This window comes from Ovis canadensis, chromosome 1, assembly GCF_042477335.2.
Source record: "Ovis canadensis isolate MfBH-ARS-UI-01 breed Bighorn chromosome 1, ARS-UI_OviCan_v2, whole genome shotgun sequence".
Lineage (NCBI taxonomy): Eukaryota > Metazoa > Chordata > Mammalia > Artiodactyla > Bovidae > Ovis > Ovis canadensis.
The window spans coordinates 4,025,297-4,050,499 of NC_091245.1; the positions used below are offsets into that span (position 1 = coordinate 4,025,297).

The 25,203-nt window shown below is 54.9% G+C and overlaps 1 protein-coding gene across 1 annotated transcript in view; it reads right to left on the reverse strand.

Annotated features, from left to right (window-relative positions):
- Positions 1-22,534, reverse strand: part of RAMP1 (receptor activity modifying protein 1) — a 42,167-nt gene extending 19,633 nt beyond the window's left edge. The window contains exons 1-2 of the mRNA XM_069544040.1: positions 21,880-22,534; positions 12,210-12,348 (exon numbers count right to left, since the gene is read on the reverse strand). Coding sequence (XP_069400141.1) covers positions 12,210-12,348; positions 21,880-21,931 — 191 coding nt within the window. The 5' untranslated portion in view covers positions 21,932-22,534. The remainder of the gene's footprint in view (positions 1-12,209; positions 12,349-21,879) is intronic.
- Positions 22,535-25,203: the final 2,669 nt, after the last annotated feature.

Here is a 25,203-nt window from a genome sequence, read left to right on the forward strand (position 1 = left end):
GAAAAACATCTACATCTGCTTTATTGACTATGCCAAAGCCTTTGACTGTGTGGATCACAATAGACTGTGGAACATTCTGAAAGAGATGGGAATACCAGACCACCTGACCTGCCTCCTGAGAAATCTGTATGCAGGTCAGGAAACAACAGTTAGAACTGGACATGGAACAACAGACTGGTTCGAAATAGGGAAAGGAGTACGTCAAGGCTGGATATTGTCACCCTGCTTATTTAAACTTCTATGCAGAGTACATCATGAGAAACGCTGGACTGGAAGGAACACAAGCTGGAATCAAGATTGCCAGGAGAAACATCAATAACCTCAGATATGCAGATGACACCACCCTTATGGCAGAAAGTGAAGAAGAACTAAAGAGCCTCTTGATGAAAGTGAAAGAGGAGTGTGAAAAAGTTGGCTTAAAACTCAACATCCAAAAAACTAAGTTCATGACATCTGGTCCCATCACTTCATGGCAAATGGCGAAACAATGGAAACAGTGTCAACTTTATTTTCTTGGGCTCCAAAATCACTGCAGATGGTGACTGAAGCCATGAAATTAAAAGACGCTTACTCCTTGGAAGAAAAGTTATGACCAACCTAGATAGTATATTCAAAAGCAGAGACATTACTTTGCCAACTAAGGTCTGTCTAGTCAAGACTATGGTTTTTCCTGTGGTCATGTATGGATGTGAGAGTTGGACTGTGAAGAAAGCTGAGTGCTGAAGAATTGATGCTTTTGAACTGTGGTGTTGGAGAAGACTCTTGAGAGTCCCTTGGACTGCAAGGAGATTCAGCCAGTCCATCCTAAAGGAGATCAGCCTTGGGTGTTCTTTGGAAGGAATGATGCTAAAGCGGAAACTCCAGTATTTTGGCCACCTCATGAGAAGAGTTGACTCATTGGAAAATACCCTGATGCTAGGAGGGATTGGGGGCAGGAGGAGAAGGGGATGACAGAGGATGAGATGGTTGGATGGCATCACCGACTCGATGGACATGAGTTTGAGTAAGCTCCGGGAGTTGGTGATGGACAGGGAGGCCTGGTGTGCTGCAGTTCATGGGGTCACAGAGAGTCAGACATGACTGAACTGAACTGAGTGGAAAACTGGGCCTTTTAGTTTCCCTTTGATGAATAAGGTGGCATCTAAATGAAGGAAGAAAGGGGGAGAAAAACACAGAGATAAAACAAACGTTGGGAGTTCCCTGGTGTCCAGTGGTTAAGAATCCACCTGCCAACGCAGGGGACATGGGTTCGATCCCTGGCCTGGGAAGATTCCATGTGCTGAGGAGCGACTAAGCCTGTGTGTCACAACGTCTGAGCGCATGCTTTTTAGCCTGAAAGCCACAACTACCAAGCCCACTGCTTCAGCGCTGCAACTACTGAAACCCAGGAGCCTGGGGCCCGTGCTCCCCAACAAGAGACGCTGCTGCAACGAGAAGCCCGCACTCTGCAACGAAGAGTGGCCCCTGCTTGCCGCCAGCAGAGAAAGCCTCTGCAAAGCAACGACCTGGTGCAGCAGACAGCAACAGAAACCCAGGGCTGGATGCAGAGGACAGTAGACATCCAAGGGAGCACTCCACGCCACTGCGGTTTAGTGAGAATTGGAGGATGTGGGCCACATAGACATTGCTGAAATACAAACAGGAAACCAGAAACAGCCCAAACTAATCAATAGTGGAGGAAGAAACAGGGAAAGAACTCCCCCGACCTGTTCAGAGCTGAGTCCTCCCATGGGAAGGACTCTTGCAAACATCCTCTGTCGCCCTCTCCTCCTGCCTTTAATCTTTCCCAGGATCAGGGGCGTTTCCAGTGAGTTTGCTCTTCGCATCAGGTGGCCAAAGTGTTGGAGCTTCAGCTTCAGCATCAGTCCTTCCAATGAATATTTAGGATCTCCTTGCAGGAACAAATCATGCTCCAGGTGCATCAATTATTTCCTACTCTAAACTCTAGTAGTCAGCTGAATACATATATTCCATTCGGCAAATAGTAGGCTAAGCCTTTAGGCTTCCCAGATGGCTCAGTGGTAAAGAATCCCCCTGCCCATGCAGGAGCCGCTAGGAGATGTGGGTTTGATTCCTGGGTTGGGAAGATCCCCTGGAGGAGGAAATGGCAACCCACTCCAGTATCCTTGCCTGGAAAATCCCATGGACAGAGGAGCCTGGTGGGATACACGGTCCATGGGGTTGCAAATGAGTCAGATATGACTGAATGACTGAACACACACACACACAGCCTAATCCTAAAACCCAGTTAAGGAAATTCGCATGGAGGCAAATCAGGAGCTGTCAATCAAGGAAATGCTATTAGCCTCCTTTCACTGCGGAGAACAGAGAGGCCCAGAGAGTTCAAGCAGTGAGAGAATCGGCAGGGTTCATGCCTGGATGGGTCCCATCTTGGCTCCATGCCCCACCCCCCCCCCACCCTGCCTCCCCCTGCCATGCTTATTTTTCGTACTAGTCACTAAGAGGCAGCACCCAAAGGTAACAACTGGTCAACCCACGACACCAGCTGCCAGCGCTCAGGACACCAGGGCCCACAGTGCCCCCCGTGGGAAAGGCTCTTGCAAACAGCTGATGCTTCCTAAGTTGATGGATTGATACCAGTCATCTCAGAATCTTAAAATAGAATTTTTTGGAATTTGGCCAAATGGTTCTTCAGTTCTTTCGAAAAAACAGGTGGAAAATACATCAGACAGAGCACAACCTAATGTGAAATATAAGGAAAGTGAGCACAGTAGGATCGGATGAGCACTTCTAACTTGTAGAAAATATCATCAAGCCATGATAATCGAAGTGCTGGAATATGACCCCAAAACACAAGTAAAAATTACCTGAAACAGACTCAAATGCGTACAAAAATGTATTAAATGTATTAAACTAAGCATAACCAAATAATTGAGGGAGGAAATATTCAAAAAATTACATTAGGATCATTGAGGTAGAAAGGACATAAATTTTCATTCACGTCTTAACGTAATGATCCACTGTATTGAGAAGATAAATGTTATTTCAAATCACAGAACAATTAAATAGAAATAATGTACTATTGTGGCCATGTGGGACTCAACTGAACCTGTGGAACAGATAGGGCCTCGCAGGAGTCAGAGCTCTGAGGAATGAGTCTGGGCACTTGTATTAACTGAATAACGAATTAAAACATGGAAAATAAACATCACCCAAGGAAACATGAAGAGTAAATATTTAGAACAAGATGACAAACAGCTAGTCTTTACCATAGTCAAGAGTTTGTACAAGAAGATTAAAAACACCCCCAGTGACTCAAGAGATAAACAGGGAAGGTTAAGGTCAGAAAATTTGCATTTGAGGGGGAAAAAAACCAAATTGCAAACAGCTATGAGAGAACAGCTCAGTCTTCTAACAGTCAAAGATGGGCCAATTGAAACTGAAGAGGAAATCTCATTTAAATCTGCAAAAATAAAATTTCCCCAAACTCATACACATTCCTCATATGAGGAAATACGTGTTTTTGAATGTTGCTGGTAATGCAATTAGTGAAATCCTTTAACAGGTCGATAGGGCCAAACCTATCAAGATCCACAGAATGTTCCTGGCGTGTGTCGTAGCAAGCCCAGGTGCAAGAATTCTTAAAGAAATGAATCGAAAAGAAGTAAGGCTCTACGTATAAAATTCTTATAGTGGCATCATTTGCAACATCAAAACGCAGAAATGGGTCAACATAAGTAAGATTGGAAACATCAGGACATGTTAACTTGGCCTTCTTGCCATTGATACAGACTGCCTGCTCCGCCCTGGCAGTGGGGAAAACTCAGCTTCCCACCTACCCAAAAGGAGTGTGTTTTTAAGAAAGTGAGGTCTCGGACTTCCCTGGTGGCTAAGGCTCCTTGCTCCCAGTGCAGGGGGCCCGGGTTCGATCCCTGGTCAGGGAATTAGACCCCACACACCAGAACTGAGTTCTCATGCTGCAACTAAATATCCCCCGTGCGGCAACTCAGACCTGGCACAGCCAAACAAGTAAATGAAATACTTTTAAAAAGTAAAAAAAAAAAAAAAGTGGGGTCTCCAGTTCTTTTCTTTTTAAATTTTATTTATTTATTTGACTGCACTGCGTCTTCGTTGAGGCATACAGGATCTTTGGTTGCAGCACGTGGGATCCAATTCCGTGACCGGGAATTGAACCCAGGGCCGCTGCACTGAGAGCCTGGAGTCTTAGCCACTGGAACATCAGGGAAGTCCCAGGTCTCCATTTCTAAGACAAGGAGCTGGAGAAGAAGGTGTCTCAGACCTAAGGGCTGTCCCGAGTGTGTCCTGCTGGGCACCTTGTACATAAGTGTCCAGGGCTTAAGTCCTGTAAGACCCTTGGAGAGAAAGGTGACCTCAAAGTGTGCCTGGGGGCAGGCTCCCAGAGCCCCTCCCAGTAGACCCTGCATGTGAATGACTGAGGAGTGGGAGGGTCCTGGGAGACCCTGTCCCTGGGCTTGGAGGGGACGCTGCAGGGGGCAGGGTGAGTGCTGGGGTGAGGTCAGCATTAAGAAGGGACATCTGCCACGACCCCCGCCCAGCCGCCCCTGCTCCCAGAGCGCCGCATCACCCTGTCCTCATCTCCCATCACTAGCCCTGCCCTGCCCCACTTCCTGGTGTCCAAAGACCCTGGAGGCTGTCCAGCATGACAGGCCTGGCCCACCGCCCCAGACAGAGAAGTCCCATCTGCCCCGACAGCCTGGCCGGGCCTGCGGTTTCCGGGGCTGTGGGGAGGGGTGTCCAGGGGAGCGGGGGAGGGAGGCACGGAGCAGGGAGCCCCCAGCCCCGGATGAGTTCCATCTGCCTGCCCTTCCACCCCAGCTGGGGTCCGCTGAGCACCGTTCTCCGTTCTGACATGGCCTGACTCCATCCCCAAAGTGGGAAGATTGTGAAACTGGACCCTTCATCACTTGATGGAAAAAGACGTCAGAGCAGGCGGGGTGCCAGGGCCTGGCGGCCGTTACCCCGCGTCTGGGGAGAGTGTGTTTGTCCCCCAGCCCCAGGGGAGCTGTGAAGGCGGACGGACGGAAGCCGAGGACAGAGCAGCGGCCTCGGGCGTGGGCGGGGAGGACCAGGCCCTCCTCCCCAGTTCCCACCGGTGGTTGCTGCCTCTGCAGGTGGCCTCCTCCTAGAAGCTTCCTGCCCCTCACTCTCATCTCTTAGAGCCGGAAAGGCCCCTGCTTGCCCTCTCCAGCATGCCCGGTGCCCACCACTGGCCCCGGTCCCAGACCCGTCCCCAGGTCAGCCGTGGCTGAGCTCCAGAGACAGAGCAGAGGGCTGGCAGGCCTCCTAAGACCCCTACCCCCACTACCAACAGGCCTGTGTTCGTGCTGTGGAGTCTTGGGGTGCCTGGAGTTGTGGGGTGCCTGGGGTCATGGGGTACCCGGGACACTCCTGTGCCCAGAGCTGCCGTCCTGAAGGCTCTGCCCAGATGCCACCTGGATGGGGCTTCAGGAAGCTGCCTTTGGTGGGGAAAGGTGCCCCCTTTCTTCTGCCCACCCAGCCCACCTGAGCACAGGCGGGCCCCTCTGGCATTGGGGCCTGGCGCATCCTGGGGGGCCTCTGAGAGCCCAGGGTTCCCTCCCTGCCACCCCCCCAGGCAGCAGAGTCTCCTGCCTGACTGCATCACACTCAGAAGGGCGATGGGGGGTGACGTGAAGCCGGGGGAGTCAGTGACTGGCTGGGAAGGATCGCGGCCACATGCTCATCCACCCTGTGACCTGGTCCAGCCATCGGGAGGCTGTGTCAACGCCTGCTCCTGTGGGCAGGAGCCCAAGCTGAGGCCGGGCCTGAGAGCCAGGGGGAGGCCTCCCTGAAGGCCCCCAGAGGCCCCAGAGGGTCTGCCTGCTTTCTGCACTCCTGGGCTGGAGGCTGTGGGTGCTCTGGGACACCTGGCGGGTGCCCAATCCAGGTGGGCAGAGGGTGAGCAGTGGACTTCTTTGCCAGGTCTTCCCAACAAGGATGTGGGCCAGCACTCATGGGCAGACCCATGACAAACACTCATGCGTGCCTGGCCCTGCTCAGAGAGCCCCTGGCTGCGGGGGGCACTCAGGTGGGCCGGCCTCCCCTCCAGGTGTCCTGCGGGGTGCTGGTGAAGGGCCTGCCTGGCATCCTGGGTGTGGGCCCCCCAAGGCCTGGGAGGGGTGGCCAAGCACAGCAGGGACCCCAGGGGGGCGGGTGACAGACTCCATCCGCCCCAGAGAGACCTCAGTGTTGAAGGGAGATGCTGCCCTCGGCTCCTGTCAGAGTCAGAAGCAAGGCAGCTGTTCCCACTGCTGCTGCAGAGCAGGGGAGAACTTCCTGAATCGACTTTCTCCAAGGGACACACAGGACAGGCCCTTGGTTCCAACAGCATAAGGGGCATTGCAGCGGGCCTGCCCAGACCCCGCGCTGGGTCAGCGACCCACTGAAACCAAGTCTCCCTGCTTGAGCGCCCTGCTCCGTGTCCTCCTCGGTGGCCCCCGGGGCGGCTCCTCAGCGCCAGAGGCGACGCCTCGTAACCGGACCGAGGCTCAGGCCAGGCTGGAGGGCTTTCGTGGGGCCCGCGTGGCAGCGAGGGGTCCCCAGGAGCAGGCCACAGGGACCTGGGCCATCAGACGCGGAAGCTTCTGTGCACTGAGGCAGATACACGCGTGATACACGTGTGTGTGCATGTGTGCTCAGTCATGTCCAGCTCTTTGCAGCCCCGTGGACTGCAGCCCGCCAGGCTCCTGTCCATGGAATTTTCCAGGCAAGAATACAGGAGGGGTCGCCATTTCCTCCTTCAGGGGGTCTTCCCGATCAAGGTATGAACCCAGGTCTCCTGTGTCTCCTGCATTGACAGGCACTTTTTTTTTTTTAACCTCTGAGCCCCCTGGAAAACCGCACCTGGGTTGTGGGGATGGGGGGGGGGGGTGGTCAGACACAAACCCAGAGGCTTCGGGGCAGAGACACCGGGAAGAAGCGGAAGTTGTGTCCCTGATGACCAGGCTCAGAGGGCAGTGCCCATTCCCCTGGCCCACCTCCAGTGCTCCCGCCCTGACACCTTCCCCAGCTCAGAGCCTGAAGGTGTGTGCGAAGTGGACGAGCAGGGCTGTCTCCTGGCCTACAAACCCACCCGATGATTCTCGGCTTGGGGGAAAATATGATCACTGTCAACCAGCCCTCGGGACCTCCCTGGTGCTCCAGGGGTTAAGAATCCACCTGCCAGTGCTGGGGGCCGAGGTTTCAACCCTGGTCAGGGAACTGGGTCCCGTGTGCTGCAACTTAAGATTCTGCAGGCTGCAATGAAGATGCAGCGCAGCCAAGTAAACAAATATTAAAAATAAATAAACAAAACCAGCCATTTCCTAGCTGAGTCCTGCACATTCCAGATTCCTCCCCTCCCCGACCAATAGTGCAGGAAGGTGTCTGGAAATAAGAGCATCTGACGACACATTTTCCCATGTCCTCTGAAGCTTCCCCAATTAGATTACACCCCCAGTTAATGCTTTAAATCCTGTTAGGTTCCCATTAGTGAACCAGGGCTGCAGTTTAAGGAGCTGACCTCCGGGATGCGGTGGACTTGGCCTGGCACACGTACGGGAGCCGCTCTCCTGGCCCAGCGGCCCCTCAAAGACCTGGAGCGGCAATGAGTCAGACCCCTGAGCAATCTGAGGCCCCCCAGGCATCCTCACACATGGAAGGACTGAGCCGTGACCCCCGAGCCATTCTCAGGACAGAGGAGCTGGAGGCCAGATGGCCTTAAATACAGGAGATTGTTCTTGATGATGCAGGCCGGGCGGGCGGGGGGCACCTCACTCTCAGCTGAAAGGCCTTGATAGCAAGTTAAGGAGTTCGGCCTCGGACTTCCCTGGTGGTCAGTGGTTAATAATCACCTGCCAATGCAGGGGACGTGGGTTTGATCCCTGCTCCCACATGCCATGGGGCAACTAAGGCCCACAAGCCGCAACTGAAATCCAAGTGGCCTAGAGCTCAGGCTCTGCGGCGGGAGAAGCCCAAGCACCGCAACTAGAGACAAGCCCAAGCCCGGCAACGAAGGCCCAGCACAGCTATAAGTAGAATAAAATAAAATAAATTCTGCCTTGAGGCTGCAAGCATCAGCTCTCTCCAAGACCTCCAGCCTCGGCCTGCCCCACAGGTTTCGGACTTTGCACACCCCACAATCATAAGCCGCTTCCTTGAAACAAATCGTTATATACAGCCTTGCCCTACACCAAGGGTAAAGGGGATTCACCCATGTTCTTTTTCTTCTTGGGCCTGCGTGGTTTCATTGGTTATGTCTCAATCCCTGATAGGAGTACACGTGTATGTTTATCTTGGCCTCTGAACACCACTCTTTAATAAAAGGAACCAGGGCTCCTTGGAAAAATGGCTGATTCCAGGGCTGGGGCAGAAAGCGCACAAAAGGAGCCTGGAGAATCTCATGGTGCCAGAAAGTCAGAGGGTGAGTGGGCAGGCCAGAAGGACACCAAAGTCAGCTTGAGGGCGCTGTAACTGCCGGGTGAAAGTATCAGACTCGGTCGTGTCTAACTCTCTGTGACCCCATGCACTGTAGCCCGCCAGGCTCCTCTGTCCATGGGATTCTCCAGGCAAGAATACTGGAGTGGGGTGCCATTCCCTTTTCCAAGGGATCTTCCCGACTCAGGGATCAAACCTAGGTCTCCTGCATTGCAGGCGGACTCTTTACTCTCTGAGCCTCCAGGGAAGCTCAGGCTGCCAAGGTTGGACAATTTACGGGGCCCAGAGGTGGTGCTGGGCCCACCCAGATGACCCATATAGTCCCCCATCTCCAGGCCGCCTGGTTAGCAACCTCAGTTCCAACTGTGATTTGCCGCCCCCTCGCCACGTAATGTAAAGGAAAACAACAGAATGGGGAAGACTAGAGACCTCTCCAAGAAAATTAGAGATTCCAAGGGAACATTTCTTGCAAAGATGGACACACTAAAGGACAGAAATGGTATGGTCCTAACAGAATGAAAAAATATTATGAAGAGGTGGCAAGAATACACAGAAGGACTGTACAAAAAAGATCTTCATGACCCACATAACCGTGATGGTGTGATCACTCACCTAGAGCCAGACATCCTGGAATGTGAAGTCAAGTGGGCCTTAGGGAGCATCACCACAAACAAAGCTAGTGGAGGTGATGGAATTCCAGTGGAGCTATTTCAAATCCTAAAAGATGATGCTGTGAAAGTGCTGCACTCAATATGCCAGCAAATTTGGAAAATTCCGCAGTGGCCACGGGACTGGAAAAGGTCACTTTTCATTCCAATCCCAAAGAAAGGCAATGCCAAAGAATGCTCAAACTACCACACAATTGTACTCATCTCACACGCTAGTAAAGTAATGCTCAAAATTCTCCAAGCCAGGCTTCAACAGTACATGAACCATGAACTTCAAGATTTTCAAGCTAGATTTAGAAAAAGCAGAGGAACCAGAGATCAAATTGCCAGCATTCTTTGAATCATAGAGAAAGCAAGAGAGTGTCAGAAAAACATCTACATCTGCTTCATTGACTACACCAAAGCCTCTGACTGTGTGGATCACAATCAACTGTGGAAAATTCTGAGAGAGATGGGAATACCAGGCCACCTGACCTGCCTCCTGAGAAATCTATACGCAGGTCAAGAAGCAACAGTTAGAACTGGACATGGAACAACAGACTGGTTCCAAATAGGAAAAGGAGTACATCAAGGCTGTATATTGCCACCCTGCTTATTTAACTTATATGCAGAGGACATCATGAGAAACACTGGGCTGGAAGAAGCACAAGCTGGAATCAAGATTGCCAGGAGAAATATCAATAACCTCAGATATGCAGATGACACCACCCTTATGGTAGAAAGTGAAGAGGAACTAAAGAGCCTCTTGATAAAAATGAAAGAAGAGTGTGAAAAAGTTGGCTTAAAACTCAACATTCAAAAAACTAAATTCATGACATCTGGTCCCATCACTTCATGGCAAATAGATGGCGAAACAATGGAAACAGTGATACAATTTTTTTTAGGGGGCTGCAAAATCACAGCAGGTGGTGACTGCAGCCATGAAATTAAAAGACGTTTGCTCCTTGGAAGAAAAGTTATGACCAACCTAGACAGCAGATTAAAAAGCAGAGACATTACTTCGCTGACAAAAGTCCATCTGCTCAAAGCTATGGTTTTTCCAATGGTCATGTATGGATGTGACAGTTGGACTATAAAGAAGGCTGAGCACTGAAGAACTGTTGCTTTTGAACTGTGATGTTGGAGAAGACTCCTGAGAGTCCCTTGGACTGCAAGGAAATCCACCCAATCCATCCTAAAAGAAATCAGTCCTGAATATTTCATTGGAAGGACTGATGCTGAAGCTGAAACTCCAATACTTTGGCCACCTGATGCGAAGAGCTTACTCACTGGAAAAGACCGTGATGCTGGGAAAGACTGAAAGCGGGAGAAAGGGACGACAGAGGATGAGATGGTTGGATGGCATCACCTACTCGATGGACATGATTTTTAGTAAACTCAGAGAGTCGGTGATGGACAGGGAGGCCTGGTGTGCTGCAGTCCATGGGGTCACAAGGAATCAGACACGACTGAGTGACTGAACTGAATACTACGCAATGGAACATGTTCCCAGGTCTCAGGTTAGGGCGCACACATCTCTAGCAGCCTTTATTCAGCTGACCAGCTCGCTAGCCCCAGCTGACTTGCTGAGAAGCTCTCACAATGGGGACTTCTGCCTCTTCCTCCCTCAGTGGTCTTGATTTCCTTTTTAAATAAAGAAATTTCCTAGCAACCCCGCTCCACTCCCCCGCCCCCTCTGACTTCCAGCTGAATCATGCCTGGCTCAGCTGGGAGGATGGCAGACTCTGGCCTGGCGGTAACGACTCCTGTCTGCACTCTGAGCACAGGCGGGAACCGTCCGCAGCAGCTTCATTTCTAGGAACCTGTCACCACTGCTTCGTTCAGCATGTCACCTACCACTTGTGCTACCTCTTCTGCTAGGCCATTGGTTTGCAATCTGTCTACACAAGTCACTTGTACAGAGCTGGGTGGTGGGGGTGGAGCACGGATCCCCAGGGACTCCTTGGCGTCTTCTCTGCATCTTAATAATGTGTGACCTTTCATTTAAACACAAACCCTTCAGAGAATCCGGAGGCCCACTAGCCTGAAAAGCTGATTTTTAATAGCCTGCCTCCCCCTTTGATTTCTAACTCATGACTGATTTCTCAGCTCAGAATAGGAGACCCTGAAGGCCAAGGAGGAGGAGGACAGGGAGGAGACCCTGCCCAGGTGGCTGTTGCGGAGCCTCTGCTCAAACCCTGGAGGCAAGCTTGGGCTTCACCTTAACTGCAGGAGGTTGAGGAACCCACATACGGCTCCTGTGTGTCCTGGCCATGCTGTGAACCGAGGGAAGTCCTGGTACGGACAATGTCAGAGCCTGGCCTGGAAATCTGCACACACACTGGGGTCCCTGCGTGCCTGGCTGGGTTGTCCACCCTGCTGCGATCTCAGTGTTTGGAGGATGCTTCTCTTTGCCTTTCCTTGCCCACTGGAGCCCCCAGGGTCCACACACTGAAGCAGAAACACAGCCTAGGAAAACTCAGCCTAGGAAAACTAGGAATATCAACCGCAGACAAGCTGATTGCTGCTGGCTGCCCTAGAAGATGAAGGAGCCAGGCCTGGGTGTGGGGAGCTCCCGACCTCATCGAGCGGCCGAGGGGGGCTGGGATGCACCCTGTGGTTCAGGGGGGAGGACATCTTGGGAGAAGGACTGAGTCGGGAAGGAGAAGGGGCTCATGTCCAGCTGAGGGGCGTGTCTCCACCCCACGGTTCCCGGAAGCTCCGAGCCCGAGCCCGCCAGGCAGGTGGGAGGATAGGCTGGGTCTCGGGGATGGTGGGAGGCTGAGGGGACCACCCTGCACCAGGTGGGGGGTCCTCCTGTCACAGGGACCCGGGCTCCCCGGGCGCTGGATCTTGCTCCCACTACCAGCATCCCAGACTGGACCCAGCCCAATGGAGCCCTCTGCTGCCTGCCGCCTCTGCCTCGCTACCCAGCTTGAGCCTGGTCATCGAGGTCATGGCCCCTGCCCTCCCCACGTGCCCCTCAGTGCACCCCCCCCTTTGCCCTCTCTCTGGTCCCAGCCTGTGGCGCAGGAACCAGCCTGTCAGTGAAGAATGGCTCCTGGGGCCTTGAGGGAGACCCTCTCACAGCATTCCCGCCGCCCCCCGGGGACACCCCAGACTCACCTGATGGTCTTTCCCCAGTCACACCACAGCATCCTTCCAACGGCCTCCATGTGCGCCTGGAACTGGGGGAGGCAGAACTCCCGGAGGAGGGTGCCGTGGTCGGTGTGCTGGCAGGCAGTGGCCAGGCAGAGGTGGGTCACTGCAACGAGAGCCCCCGCACGACAGTCATCCGCGCAGCTCGCCCATCCCTGCAGGGTCAGGGGCTGGCTCCACCCTTTGCGGCCCACACCCACCAGCAGAGTGGCCTGTCCGACTCCGAGGCCACCCGGATGCCCTGGGGGGCGCCGCGATCGTGGGGGTGGGGCTGTGGGTGGGGCGTCCGGGCTCCAGCTGGATCATGGCAACATCAGTCGCTTCGGGGCCCAGCAAAGGCCCACCTGCTGACGGCGTGTCTGAGACCGCCGTCTCCCCGGGCTCCAGAGTGGGGGCTGCACGTCCTTTGGTCCGGGGCACATGTCTGACACTCACGCACCTTTTCAGCCTCACCCACCCTCGACCTGGTTCCTAAGCCTCCACTTTGCAGATGCGGAAACTGCGGCAGCGAGAACAGCCTGCAGGGACTGGACACAGGCTGATCACCCACGAGGGCCCTGCGCGTCTGCCCAGGGGTGAGGGGAGGAATCAGCCTGCCCCAGGGAGCTGGTGAGCAGCACAGGGTCTTGGAGACCCCCGCCCCACTCTTCCACCAGCGTGTGCCGGCCGGGCTGTACCACCCAGCGCTGAGCTCACGTTCTCTGGGTCTGGGTGTTCATTGGCTAGAAACCAAGCTGCCAAGCTGTCACCTGAGCTGTTCCTACCCTTCCACTTGTGGGGACCGAGGGGAGGAACAGGTGGTCAGTGGTGCTGGCTACAGGTGACAGAGTCGATGGGCTGGCCCCAACGAAGGCGAAGGGCAGAGTGCCCTGGGGGCCGGGAAGGCGGCCAGAGCAGGGCCCCTGGCAGGCAGAGGAGCAGACCCTGTCTCTGTCCCCCCTGGAGTCCCAGGGGCTACGTGGTGGCAGGGGGCTCCACCCTCCTCTACAGGGTCCACATGAGGACCTCCAGCGCCCAAGTCTACGTCGCCCACTGGGGGTGGGAGACTAAGGACTCCACTTACCCAAGTGACAGATGCCAGGCTGGACATGTCTTGCCAGGGGCCCGAGCCAACAAAGTGACCTTCACAGCAGTAGAGGGTAACACCGTGATTTGTTTGTTCAGTCGCTTAGTTGTATCTGACTCTGTGACCCCATGGATTGCCTGGGACTGTGATTAACTCTGTGATTAGTCACAAATAAGAAGCCAAACACAGGGAGCCCACAGCACACGGAGACAGAGGTGAAGCTGGAGGCAGGAGCTGAAAAAAAGCCTCGTGCTTCACCCCATGGCTCCGCTGGTAAATAATCCGCCTACGATGCGGGAGACCTGGGTTCCATCCCTGGGTTGGGAAGATCTCCTGGAGGAGGGAAAGGCTGCCCACTCCAGTATTCCAGCCAGGAGAATCCCACGGACTGTATAGTTCCTGGGGTCACAAAGAGTCGGACACGACTGAGCGACTTATTCACTTCACTTCACTTCACTTCATTTCACTGCATTTCACTGCCTGAGCGCCTAGGGGCCCGGTCCTGCACCCACCGCCTGGAGGGTGTCCCTCTGTCCCCCAGATCTGGACACGCACCCTGGGAAGCAGGGAGGACCCCGGGGGTTTTCAGCCAGAGAAACCAGGAGTAATGGGTAGTGGGTGGGGGAGATGAGAGGCTGGCAAGAGGAAAACCCCCTTGGAGGAGCCCCTGGAGAGGACCCGCGGGCGTGGGGAGCAGGCCAGCCCACCCTGGGTGCCCTGGGATGGGACCCCACCGGCTCCACCTGGCACAGCTCACGCACTCGAGGACCAGCTGGTGAAAGGGGCTGCTCTCAACCTGGGCTCCATCCAAACGCCCCTGAGAAAGCCCACCTGCGTGCACAGGTGGAGCGCCGGGGTCACACGTAGCTCGGGAGGGCTTAGACACTGGCTCATGGAGGAGCTCCAGCCGCGTTCCGAAGGCCCCACCCCCGTGCCCCCATGCCTTCAGCACTCTGCACATCTGCCGGGCTCCGCCCGCGGACCACCTTTCCGCGCAAAGCCCAGACCCAGATGCGGCCCGTCCTCCTCCGCGGCCTCCTCCCCGAGGTCCTCCAGGCCTTATTTGGGGTGGGCGGGGGTTTTCCTCTCCTTTGGCCGCCCTCTGATCGCCCGTCGCCCTCCTGGCTAGCCAGCAGCTCTGCACGTTGTTACTTGTGAAATGAACAAGTCGGCGACACCGGCTTTAGCATAGCATGTTGTGCGTGGGCTGCCGCGAGGCGCCTCGAGCGCCCTCAGGAGGTCAGGACCGGCGCTGGGCTCCCCTCCTCCGCTGGCAGGGCCGGGTTAGGGAGAAGGAAGATGAACGTGCATCTCTGTCAGGGCGCAGGGGGCAACAGAAAGCCAGGGGCTGATGTGGGCGGTGGAGGGGGGCCCACAACGGTCCCTCACAATCGTTCCGGGCCTCAGGTCACGCTGGAGACCGCACTGTGGGTGCGAGCCCTGCTGTAGGGCCGGCCCCGTGGCCTCGCCGTGGCCCGGATCCAGGCTGGCCCACAGTCGGGCAGCTCCCACCTCTCTGGGAGCCACTGCCTGTGTCCCAAGGGTGGGCCCTCTGCTCTATGGGGACAAAGTCCGGCTCTCACCGCTACCCTTTGTTTCCTGCCCTGCAGGAGCCCAGAGCTGGTTGTCGTGGCCTTTCGACAACTGGAATGAGGTTGGGCAAGCTGCTTGGGTGGTGAATCTGGAAACCAGTTTCATTTTAAGCACAGGAGAAGGACGCTGGGTTTGTTTGTTTTTATAAAAAACGAACCTGATATAGTTTTTTTCCTTGCAAAGAGAGGCCCCATCACAGCTTTAAAACTGAATACACTGCCCAGTGTTTTAAAACCAGCTGTTTGAGACCAGGTGGCTCCTATTCCTGGGTGATTGCGAGGTTAATCCTTCACAGCGCGTGTCTTAAGAGACCAAGTGCGAGGCTGCCGGGCAGAGAGCAGCAAGTTGAGGCAGGACTTGCCCTCGTGTCGGCGTTGTTCAGTGCAGGGAGGCTGGCTGGGGCTGGAGGGGCTCAGAGAAAGTGCAGAGAATGCCCCCGGCCCTGGCAGGGAGAGGACCGGCAGTGAGATCGCTATGGCAACGGGCCTGGGGCCAGAAAGACAGGGTGGCCAGCACTCCACGGGGGCCCTTGGGGCTTGGAGGCCTTTGGGCTTTCTAATGAGTGATGAGGGCCCAGGGGAGGACCCACCAGGTATCTATTCTCACCTGTGCCCTTGGCCTGCTGCTGCACGCCTGCAGAACCAGCCCGTCTTGCTGCCGCTCAGCTCACGCTGCGATTGCAGAGACGGCCCTCCCAGGGCTGGGGTCACAGGTGGGGGGTGAGCCGTGGGAAGGGCCCCTCCCTTGTTAGAGTGGCTGGCCAGGGAGCTGGGCTCAGAGCATCCTCTGGCGGAGCCTGTGGGCCTCTGGGCCCCAGCCGACTGCCCCCACCAACCAGGCTGGGCCCCCGGGCCCCGTCACTTCTGGGCCAGTTTCTTTCTCTGTGAAATGAGACCCTCCTGCACCAAGTGGGCCAACAGGGCTGGTTTCCAGAACTTGTGTCCACAGGACCAGCTGCACTCGGCCCTCCCTGAGGGTCTGTGGTGTGAGCGGCCCTTAGTGATTCACAGCGTGTGAGCCCTGCAGGGGTGGTGGGAGGGGGCAGGAAGGGGAGGCAACAGAGGCACGCTTTGAAGGTTGTGGGTACACATGCTCACAGTCTTGAGTCCATGAGGGTGCATACACATCCCAGGACCTTCTAAGTCACACACTTGAAATGCATTGTTTATTCTATGCCAATTACTCAATTGAATTGCTCAGTTGTGTCTGACTCTTTGCAACCCCATGAACCCCCTGTCAGGCTTCTCTGTCCATGGAATTCCCCAGGCAAGAGTACTGGAGTGGGTAGCCATTCCCTTCTCCAGGGGGTCTTCCCGACCCAGGGATCGAACCCGGGTCTCCTGGATTGCAGGCAGACTCCTTAACTGGCTGAGCCACGAGGGAAGTCACTGCTCAATTAAAATCAGTAAATCCGGGAGACTGTTGAGAGCGGTGATCCGAGAGCTGTGATCTCAGCTGATCTTCACGCCGCCTCTGCTCTTCCCTATTTTCTGCAGGTTAAGGAATGGGGTTTCTAAAGTGCCACCTCTACTCTACCTGGAACTTTTCCTAACAGCCGCAGGAAAAGCCTTGCTCTGGGCGCTTCTGCCGAATCACCTTCTGCTCCCCCACTTGGGGCCAGCACACTGGGAACCACCCACCCCTGGGACTCCCCTGGTTACAGCCACTTGGGAGCCAAATGCCCAGGAAGCTACCTGCTTGGCCAGTCACTAAATGCCCCAGAGGATGACGTAAAGAGCACTTGGTTTGACCATGTTACCTTCAGCCTTTCTCCATTTACTCTGGGAAAAGAAAACAAGAACCCAAAAGACAAAATGAAAAAAAAAAAAACTCTGTGTGACAAGTGAGAACTCCTACCCAATCCTCAAGGCCCAGTGAACAATCACCTCCTCCGCCCTGCCCAGCACAGAGCCCTCTCCGACTGTGCATCGCGCCATCTTCTAACTGCTACCAGGAACCCTTCGACAGCCAACCACGGAAGGGGAGGGGACCTCAGAGCCTGTGTGTCCTGCATACTCAGCGCCCCACCTCAGCAGATCATCTGGGAGACTCCTCACTCCCATCCAGGGACGGCTCTCTTAACGCTCCAGGTCTGTTCTGGCTTCTCGAAAGCCCCTGGCAGGCCTGGCACCATGTGGCCCTAGTGTTAGGAGCTGGGGGGAGTCACCGGCGGGAGGGAGTGCATCCCTTATCTGCACATCTACCCGGTCCGCAACATCTTTCCGCACAAACAGACCCTGGAATCTGCCTGAGACCATAAAGCCTCACGCAGAGGGGCCAACCTCCGTCACCTCACTTCACCTTTGCCTTTCAGGCCTCTTCCCCAAAACACGAGGCTTGCTATTGCTGTTGTTCAGTCCCTCATTCATGTCCAACTCTTTGTGACCCCATGGACTGAAGCACACCAGGCTTCCCTGTCCTTCACCATCTCTTGGAGCTTACTCAAACTCATGTTCATCTAGTCGGTGATACCATCCAACCATCTCATCCTCTGTCATCCCCTTCTCCTCCTGCTTTTGATCTTTCCCAGCATCAGGGTCTTTTCCAATGAGTCAGCTCTTCGCATCAGGTGGCCAAAGGATTGAAGCTTCAGCTTCAGCATCAGTCCCTCCAGTGAACACCCAGGACTGATCTCCTTTGGGATGGACTGGTTGGATCTCCTTGCAGCCCGTGGGACTCTCAAGAGTCTTCTCCAACACCACAGTTCAAAAGTATCAATTCTTCACCACTCAGGCTTCTTTATGGTCCAGCTCTCAAGTCTGCTATCTGATTCATGGACTGCTTTCGTTCCAGTCGACAGTGGGCTGGAGCGTGTGAGAGTGAGGCAGGCATTATCATCCGGTCATTTGCCGGGTAAACTGCTGTCTTTGATCCTCCCAGGTGAGGTCTGGCTCAGGAGAACCCTTGCTGGTGAGCCTCTCGGGTGTGGGGGTACAGAACCCTGGAACCACACACAGGTGGGTGCTGCCCAGGTGGGTGCCGGGGGCGGCCTCTGGTCCCTGGTCCCACAGAATTCACCGGAGAACTCCACCCGGGAGGGAGGGGGGTGGGATCAGGACAGTCATGACAGAGACACCGGGAGGTCTAATGAGCAGGAAATGAGAGCGGCCTGGCTGTGCTGAGACGCCCGGGTCCCCTGCTCCCCTGCCGAGACTTGGCCACGGACCCTGCTTCAGTGAAACTGCTCAGAATCTGCGTTTCGAATCATCACTGAAGTGATGTCTTTCAATGTCAAAGAAAATACTAACATAAAACAATCTTAGGGAAATTTTTTTTTGTTTTTTTTTTCCATGGACAACAATACTGTCATTATGTTACCAAGAATAAGCTCTTGTTTAGCCTGGGAGCCTCTTCCAGCTGCTGTGTTGACATAACCCTCCTGGCCAAGAACAGATGCATTCTCTAGAAAAGTTACCAGCCCTAAGGTCATCCATCCTGGAGCGGGGGAGGGCTGGTGCCCAGGACATCCCTGTGGGCCCTCCATGGGGGCAGTGGGAGGAGGCTAGGGGGACAGGGCAGAGTCCCTGCAGCGTCCTGTGGTCTCCACATGCCAGGAGAATGCTGAAGAGCAGGGGCAGGTGGGTGGGGGGGGGGCACACAGGGCCGGCGGGCACACAGCCCCTCCCTAGGCTCCCCGTCTCCTTCTTGGATTTCCCCTGAGTCCCCGGCAGAACGAGAGGTTCTCCGGCAGGGATCTCGCAGCGCCCCCACCCACCGGTGTGTGCCCTTCTCAGAGCCTACCATGCGTCTGCCACCCACTAGGCCCACCACCCTGCTGGGCACACATCTGACTCAAATGTGACGGGGTAACGGACTGGAAACGTTCACCTCTCGGGGCTCACTCAGGTCTGTCTGTCTGTCTTGGAAAGGTGTCCTGCTGCCTGCTCCCCAGGACGCTGCTGGGGCTCTGCCCTGTCCCCCCAGCCTCCTCCCACTGCCCACTCCCGGGATGGGACCCTGCTGCACGGCCCCCACGTCCAGCCGAGAGGACAAAACGGAGAGTTGGGCCTGGGTCCCGGGTCTCTCCCCGAGACTGTCCTGGCAGGCAGGCGGGCCTGGGCCAGGGCCCTCGGAGCGGGGAGCCCTTCGTGCCAGGCAGCCCTCAGGAAAGACGGGCTCTGGGCCTGAAGGCCGCCAAGCCCAAGGGGCTGCCCTGCTGACAGCTCAGCGTCTTCACTGGAATTCAGGTCACACGGGCGCTGCCATCGCACACTCTGCCAGGCGCCGTTTCTAACCAAGGAGAAGCTATGGGATTGCTTCATCCTGGGGGGAAAGCAGGAGGAACTGACTTTCCCCAAGTAGCTATTTGCCCCAAGTAAGGATTTCACCTAAAATCCTTCCTTGACGTGTGGTTACTGCCGCTTCTGATGTGGGCATAAACGTCTCTCAACAGCCCTGGCCTGGTACTGACGATGTGCACACTGCCAGGCACGGAGCTGTAGAAGGAAGACGGATGCCCAGAAACGTCTCCCTGCCACTGCACACACAGGGTGAACAGACACACTGAATCGATGAACAAAAAAAAGAACCTTTCAGATGTGGACTCCAGGATTAGAGCCGCCTCCGGACTTAAACCAGCATGACAATCTGAAGCAGTCATGTGCACTGCATTTCCTGTGATGTCCTGGTTGGTTCCAAACAGCTACCCTTGTATTTATATAAAGTCGCATATTTCAATAAACACAGTGTTAGTTACCCAGTGTCTGACTCTTTACGACCCTGTGGACTGTAGCCTGCCAGGCTCCTCTGTCCATGGGATTCTCCAGAAAAGGATAGTGGAGGAGATAGCCATTCGCTTCTCCAGGGGGTCTTCCTGACCCGGGACATAGCAGCCTTGCAAGAAGTACCCCCTCCCCCAGCACGCCAGGGAGGTGCGTGTTTCCCAGGACAGATGACAGAGTTCATACAGGCCAGCGTCGGCCAGCGCTGTCGAGTGAAGGTGGGCGCATAGTAACAGGTGCTTACAACGAAGTCATCATACACGGACTCCGGCTCCTCTGGAAATGTCCCTCTTTTCTGACTGATGAAAAATAAGAAATTCCACCTTGCTATTCTGGGTAGCAAAATCTTCATCACCAGGGGGCTCTAGCTCACACTACCCCTTGGGAGGAAAAACGTGTGCTCTCCTAATTCTTCTGATTATCGCTGGGCTCCAATGACACTAATTAGCTGATAACCTCATAAAGCTGTGTTTCTTCTTCCATGATATAACATTAGCCAGACCTCTCAGAATGTTAGGGTTCCAGGACTTTGACCTTCCGAGAACATGTATTATTTTCTTGGTAAACAAGGAAGGTCTTTAATATGAGATCATGATAAAGTGTTTTATTTACATAAGCTTTAGAGGGTGCAGCTTCTGAATGGTAGGAAAGAGAATTTGTTTATTTATGCTTAAAAAAGGACTCAGCCCAGCTCTCTACCTTGCTGAAAGAGAAATACTCATTTCTTAAGAATCTAAAACAGTACGTTCCAGGTCAAACCCACAGATCCTAATGCAAAAGAAGAGAATAATATAAGATTCTGCTTTTCATATAACCAGCAAAAATGCTAAGTGGCAGGATCAGCTTTCAGAGTACATTCTGTTGAAGTAGATGCTAAGGCTTTTGGGCAGCTCCAACATTCCTTGGCGAGGTGTGGGAACTGGAAGCCTGGAGTGGCAGCCTCCTGCCTCCCAGACAAGCCCTGTGGCCCCTGGCTGCCTCGCGAGCAGCTACATGGCAGTGTGGGGTCCCCTTCCCCAAGGGCAGCGTCACTGCTCAGCGGCCAGGACACAGCTACCAGGAAGAACCACGGGGTCCTCCCTGGGCCACCGGATTCTTCCACCTTACATGACTGATTTGGTTTTTATTAAATGGTAACTAAATACATGAAATGAATCCAGTAGCTGAGGCAGTTCAGGAAGGTTGCTTAGCATTTTATGAAAACAGTGGGAAGAGGGAACTGAAGATGACAATTTCTGCTAAATTTTGCAGAGTGAGCTGCAGGTTCCTGCCACCACCGTCTCAGAACAAGAGCCAGGTGTGTTCTGCCACCTCCCCAAGAGTCCCTCTCTGGACTGCTACTAGCCACACACACACACACACTGGCAAGTCAATGCACACACACACAGAGTGGCAAGTCAACACACACATACACATATACACACACACACACTGGCAAGTCAACACGCACACACAGAGTGGCAAGTCAACACACACACAGATTGGCATGTCAACGCACACAGACACACACAGAGTGGCAAGTCAATGTGAACACACACACACACATACACACAGATTGGCAAGTCAACATGCACCCACACAGAGTGGCAAGTCAACACACACACACACACACACACAGATTGGCAAGTCAACACACACACATGCACAGAGTGGCAAGTCAACACACACACACACAGACTGGCGAGTCAACGCACACACACACACAGATTGGCAAGTCAACACACACCCACACAGAGTGGTAAGTCAACTCACACACACACACAGACTGGCGAGTCAACGCACACCACCCCCCCCACAGATTGGCAACTCAACACACACCTACACAGTGGCAAGTCAACACACACACACACACGGCAAGTCAACACATACACACAGAATGGCAAGTCAACACACGGAGTGGCAAGTCAACACACACACACACCCCTGTGGAAATGCCCGGAAGAGAATGGCTGGCCTCATTTCTGCAAAGGAGGCTTATCTACAGATCAGCAACTGTTGGCTGTGAATGTGTCAGATTTTCAGTTTTAGCCAGTTTTCTAGGTAAATGGTCCGTGGTTCTGATTCTGGAACCCGAAACCGCCCGCAGCCCGGAGCCGGGGGCCAAGGTGCCACGAGGGCGGTCACGGTTTCCTTCGGAACCTGAGTGCCCGCGCCCCGCTCCCCCGCGACGCCTCCGAAGCCGCCCCTTCCCCGGAGGGAGGCGCCCCCCGCCCGCGGCCGCGTCCTGAGCCGGAGCCGGGACCCCCCGCCTACTCACCCAGGAGCAGCCAGAGGCCGCGGCACCGGAGGCCGCGCAGGCCCAGGGCCATGGTCGCAGCCGAGCCGAGTCCAGCCGCCAGCCGCGCGCCCCGCCGAGGACTGAGCCCGCCGCACCGCGGGCGGGGGCGGCAGCGGAGCGGGCGGGAGGCGGCGGCCGCGGGGCCCGGCCTACTGCGGCCCGCGGCGGGTGGAGGGGTGGCCCGCGCGGGGATGGGGGCCGCGCCGGGACCCCGCAGGGAGGGCCCGCAGCAGGCGAGCCGGGCTGGCCAGCACCTGCCGGCCGGGGTGCGGGGGCAGACACTGCACCAGGGAGGCGAGTGCGGGGGTAAGGGGGAGCCGCGCAGGGAATCCAGGACCCTGCCTGGGGGACAGCACACTCTGGCGACGACCTCGACCGAGGCACGGATGAACCTGAAGTGTTTGCCACTTGTTTAACTGGGGACGGCTCTTCTAAACAGGGCCTCTCGATGCCAACCCGGGCACCCTCTCTTTCGCTCTATGGGTCACAACTGCTCTGCCTCGGGGGTCTACTTTGCAGAAGACCAAGTCCATCCTGGCCGGTGCGTCTCACCCAAGGTGCAGGCACTGGGGTTCCTGAGAGGACAAAACCAGCCCTGGCGCTTGGAGACATTCAGAGTAACCAAAAAAAGGACCCACAGGTCCAGCGAGGGGCTGGAATGACGGGAATGGGGAGGTGTGGGTGCAGGGGAGGAGGTGCCTGGAAGGTACGTGTAGGTCCTGGGCTAGAGGGAAGAGGGCTCCTGGGGGTACAGAAGGGTGGTCCTTGTGGACTTCTTGCCTGACATTTGGGGCGAAAGACAGAGGAGGCTGGGATGGCCTCTTCCTGATTCTGAACTTGTAGAAAGAGAAGGGCTCCCTGGAGGTGGGGGGGACACATGAGAGCCCTGGGAATCTGGGGAAGTGCCGGTAACCTGCATGCTTCGGTCTGACCTGGGGGGCATCAGTCCGGCCTAGCTAAGCTGACCTGGGCTCTCTCAGCTCTGCTGGTGGCTGTGCTTCACTCTGCAGAGGCTCCTGCTTGTAACAACAGCCTATTCTGAGAACTCTCAGCAATTGAGTACATTTATGCTCACGCTAAGGAATCAACCACTGCCCTTGGGAGGAGCAGGAATCACACCTTTGTGACCGCAGCTGCTGACGCCTAGCAGATTGCCTAGTGCAGAATTCCGTGGTCAGTCTGTGTAGACTGACTCAACACACCCCCTGCCGACAGCTCTGCGAACAGGCAGCAGCTAACAGCCAGGCGGGCAGGAGGCACTGAGGACCTGCGTGCCTATATCCTGGAGCCGGAGGGGCCTGTGCCCATGGTGAGGGAGCACACGCTTGCTCGAGCTGAGAAGCCACTCTTGCCCAAACATAGGAAGATACAGCCCAGCGTGTGGCCTGGCCTCCCTCTCTTTATTCATTTAAGAGACAGATGCTGGGTAAACAAGGCAGGTTGTTCTGCCCTTCAGTTGGTGAATCCAGTGAGGCGCCTGCAAAAATCTCAGTAACAGGAACCACAGGCCTGGGCCTGATGCGGCTGGCTCAGCAGCAGTGTGAGAAGACTTGAGGGCTGGGCGGGTGAGTGTATGAGGAGGCTGCAGGCCAGAGTGAGGAGGGGCAACCAACTGTGGTGGGAGGAAGTGAGGTCTCAGCCCCTCTCCGTGAAGTGCAGGATCTCTGCTCTCAGACTCGCCCTCCACTCACCCTTTCCCCCCATGGCTTGTGGGCCTCTCTGCATCTGCTTATGGTTGGGTTCTTTCTTCATTACCCAAGGCACCTGGGACCCCTCTCCTTTCACTGTTGGGGTTGGCAGGGTCTGGGTGGGAAGCCCTCTTGCCATTTCTCCTCTCCATTTTCTCACACTCCCCACACTGACAGATATATGTACCTAACAAGACAGAGTGTACTTCTCAAATCTGTGGACTTAGGAAGCTCACAATTCTCTTGGGAATGCCATAGTTGGGGGTGAACCCACCATGGCACTTTCTCCCCTAATGGTTTTCTTATCTGCACATTGGGTCTGGGTAAGAGATGCCCCAGTAATTACTATGGGTTTTCCCTTTGGCAGAGGTATGGAAGTGGGACAAACTCTAATGTCTTTATACCTATGATATCGTAAGAGTTGCCAATTTTGCCCCAGCCGTATTTCTTGCTGGTAGCATGGACAGTCCTCTCCCTGGGCACCTCCATCTACATGAATGTTAGGTCAGGCAATGGAAGAGTTGAGAAGGTGGCCAAACGCTTTACAGCACGCACAGCAGGGCTAAAGACACAATCTAGACAGGTCATCATGACTGAAAATTCAAAGTTAAAAGAAGACTTCAGCTTCCATCCATGATGAAGTAACAGGGACTGGATTCACTTTCCTCGCTTAAACTAAAACGCTGGACAAAACAGATCAAGGAACAGTTGTCACCCTGGACCCAGACAGAAGCCCTGAGAGCAGGGAAACAAGTGAGGTGAGCCGTATGGCCGCTCACTGCCCGCAGTTTCCAGACGCGGTCTGGGGGCTCCCAGGGTTGGGAGGCTGGGGGGCCGAGGCAGCTGGAGCTAGCAGTGTACCCGAGTACCAGAGAGGAGAGAGCTGCACAGGGAGAGCTGCAGCTGAATGCTGATCAGAGTGTGCATGTAAGGACGTTCTGAGGCAGGAAAACAAAGCCCTGGCCAGGAGCAAGTTGGAACAATCTCTCAGAGCTCACACGGGGCCTGGAAAAGCTCCAGCTCCACCAACCATAGTGAAAAACCTTGAGATAAGCAGAAGAGTAGTGAGAATTACTGCCTTTGGAGTCAGAAAAAAGATAACTAGAAAGGCTGCCCTGGGGCCAACCTGACAAAGCTTCAAAGCAAGAACTGACTAGATCTAAAAAACTCTTAAGTAATGACTACATCTCAGAACAAAGACTTAAGAGAACAAAAGAGCAAAGAACCATGAGACAACTTCAAGTGGCTTTATATATGTGCAGCTGGAGTTCATTCAGACAGAAATATGTGAAGTACTGTGTAAAAATTTTGATAAATCTATAAATTCAAGAATATCAACAAACCCCAAGAACAAGAATGAAGAAAAATACATCAAGGCACACCACGATGAAACTGCTTACAACCAGTAATAAAGAGAAAACCTCTTTAAGTGATTGCAGGAAAACAATGCTATGTGCAGAAGAGCAGAGATGAGGGCAGCGGCAGGGTTCTCACCGTAATGATGCGACCCAGACAGGGACGGGGCAGCGCTAGTGAGCACGGGAGGGAAGGGCACCCCGCGCTCTGCAGACAGCTCTTCAGCCATCTGCTGACACAAGGGGGAAGGTTTGCTGGA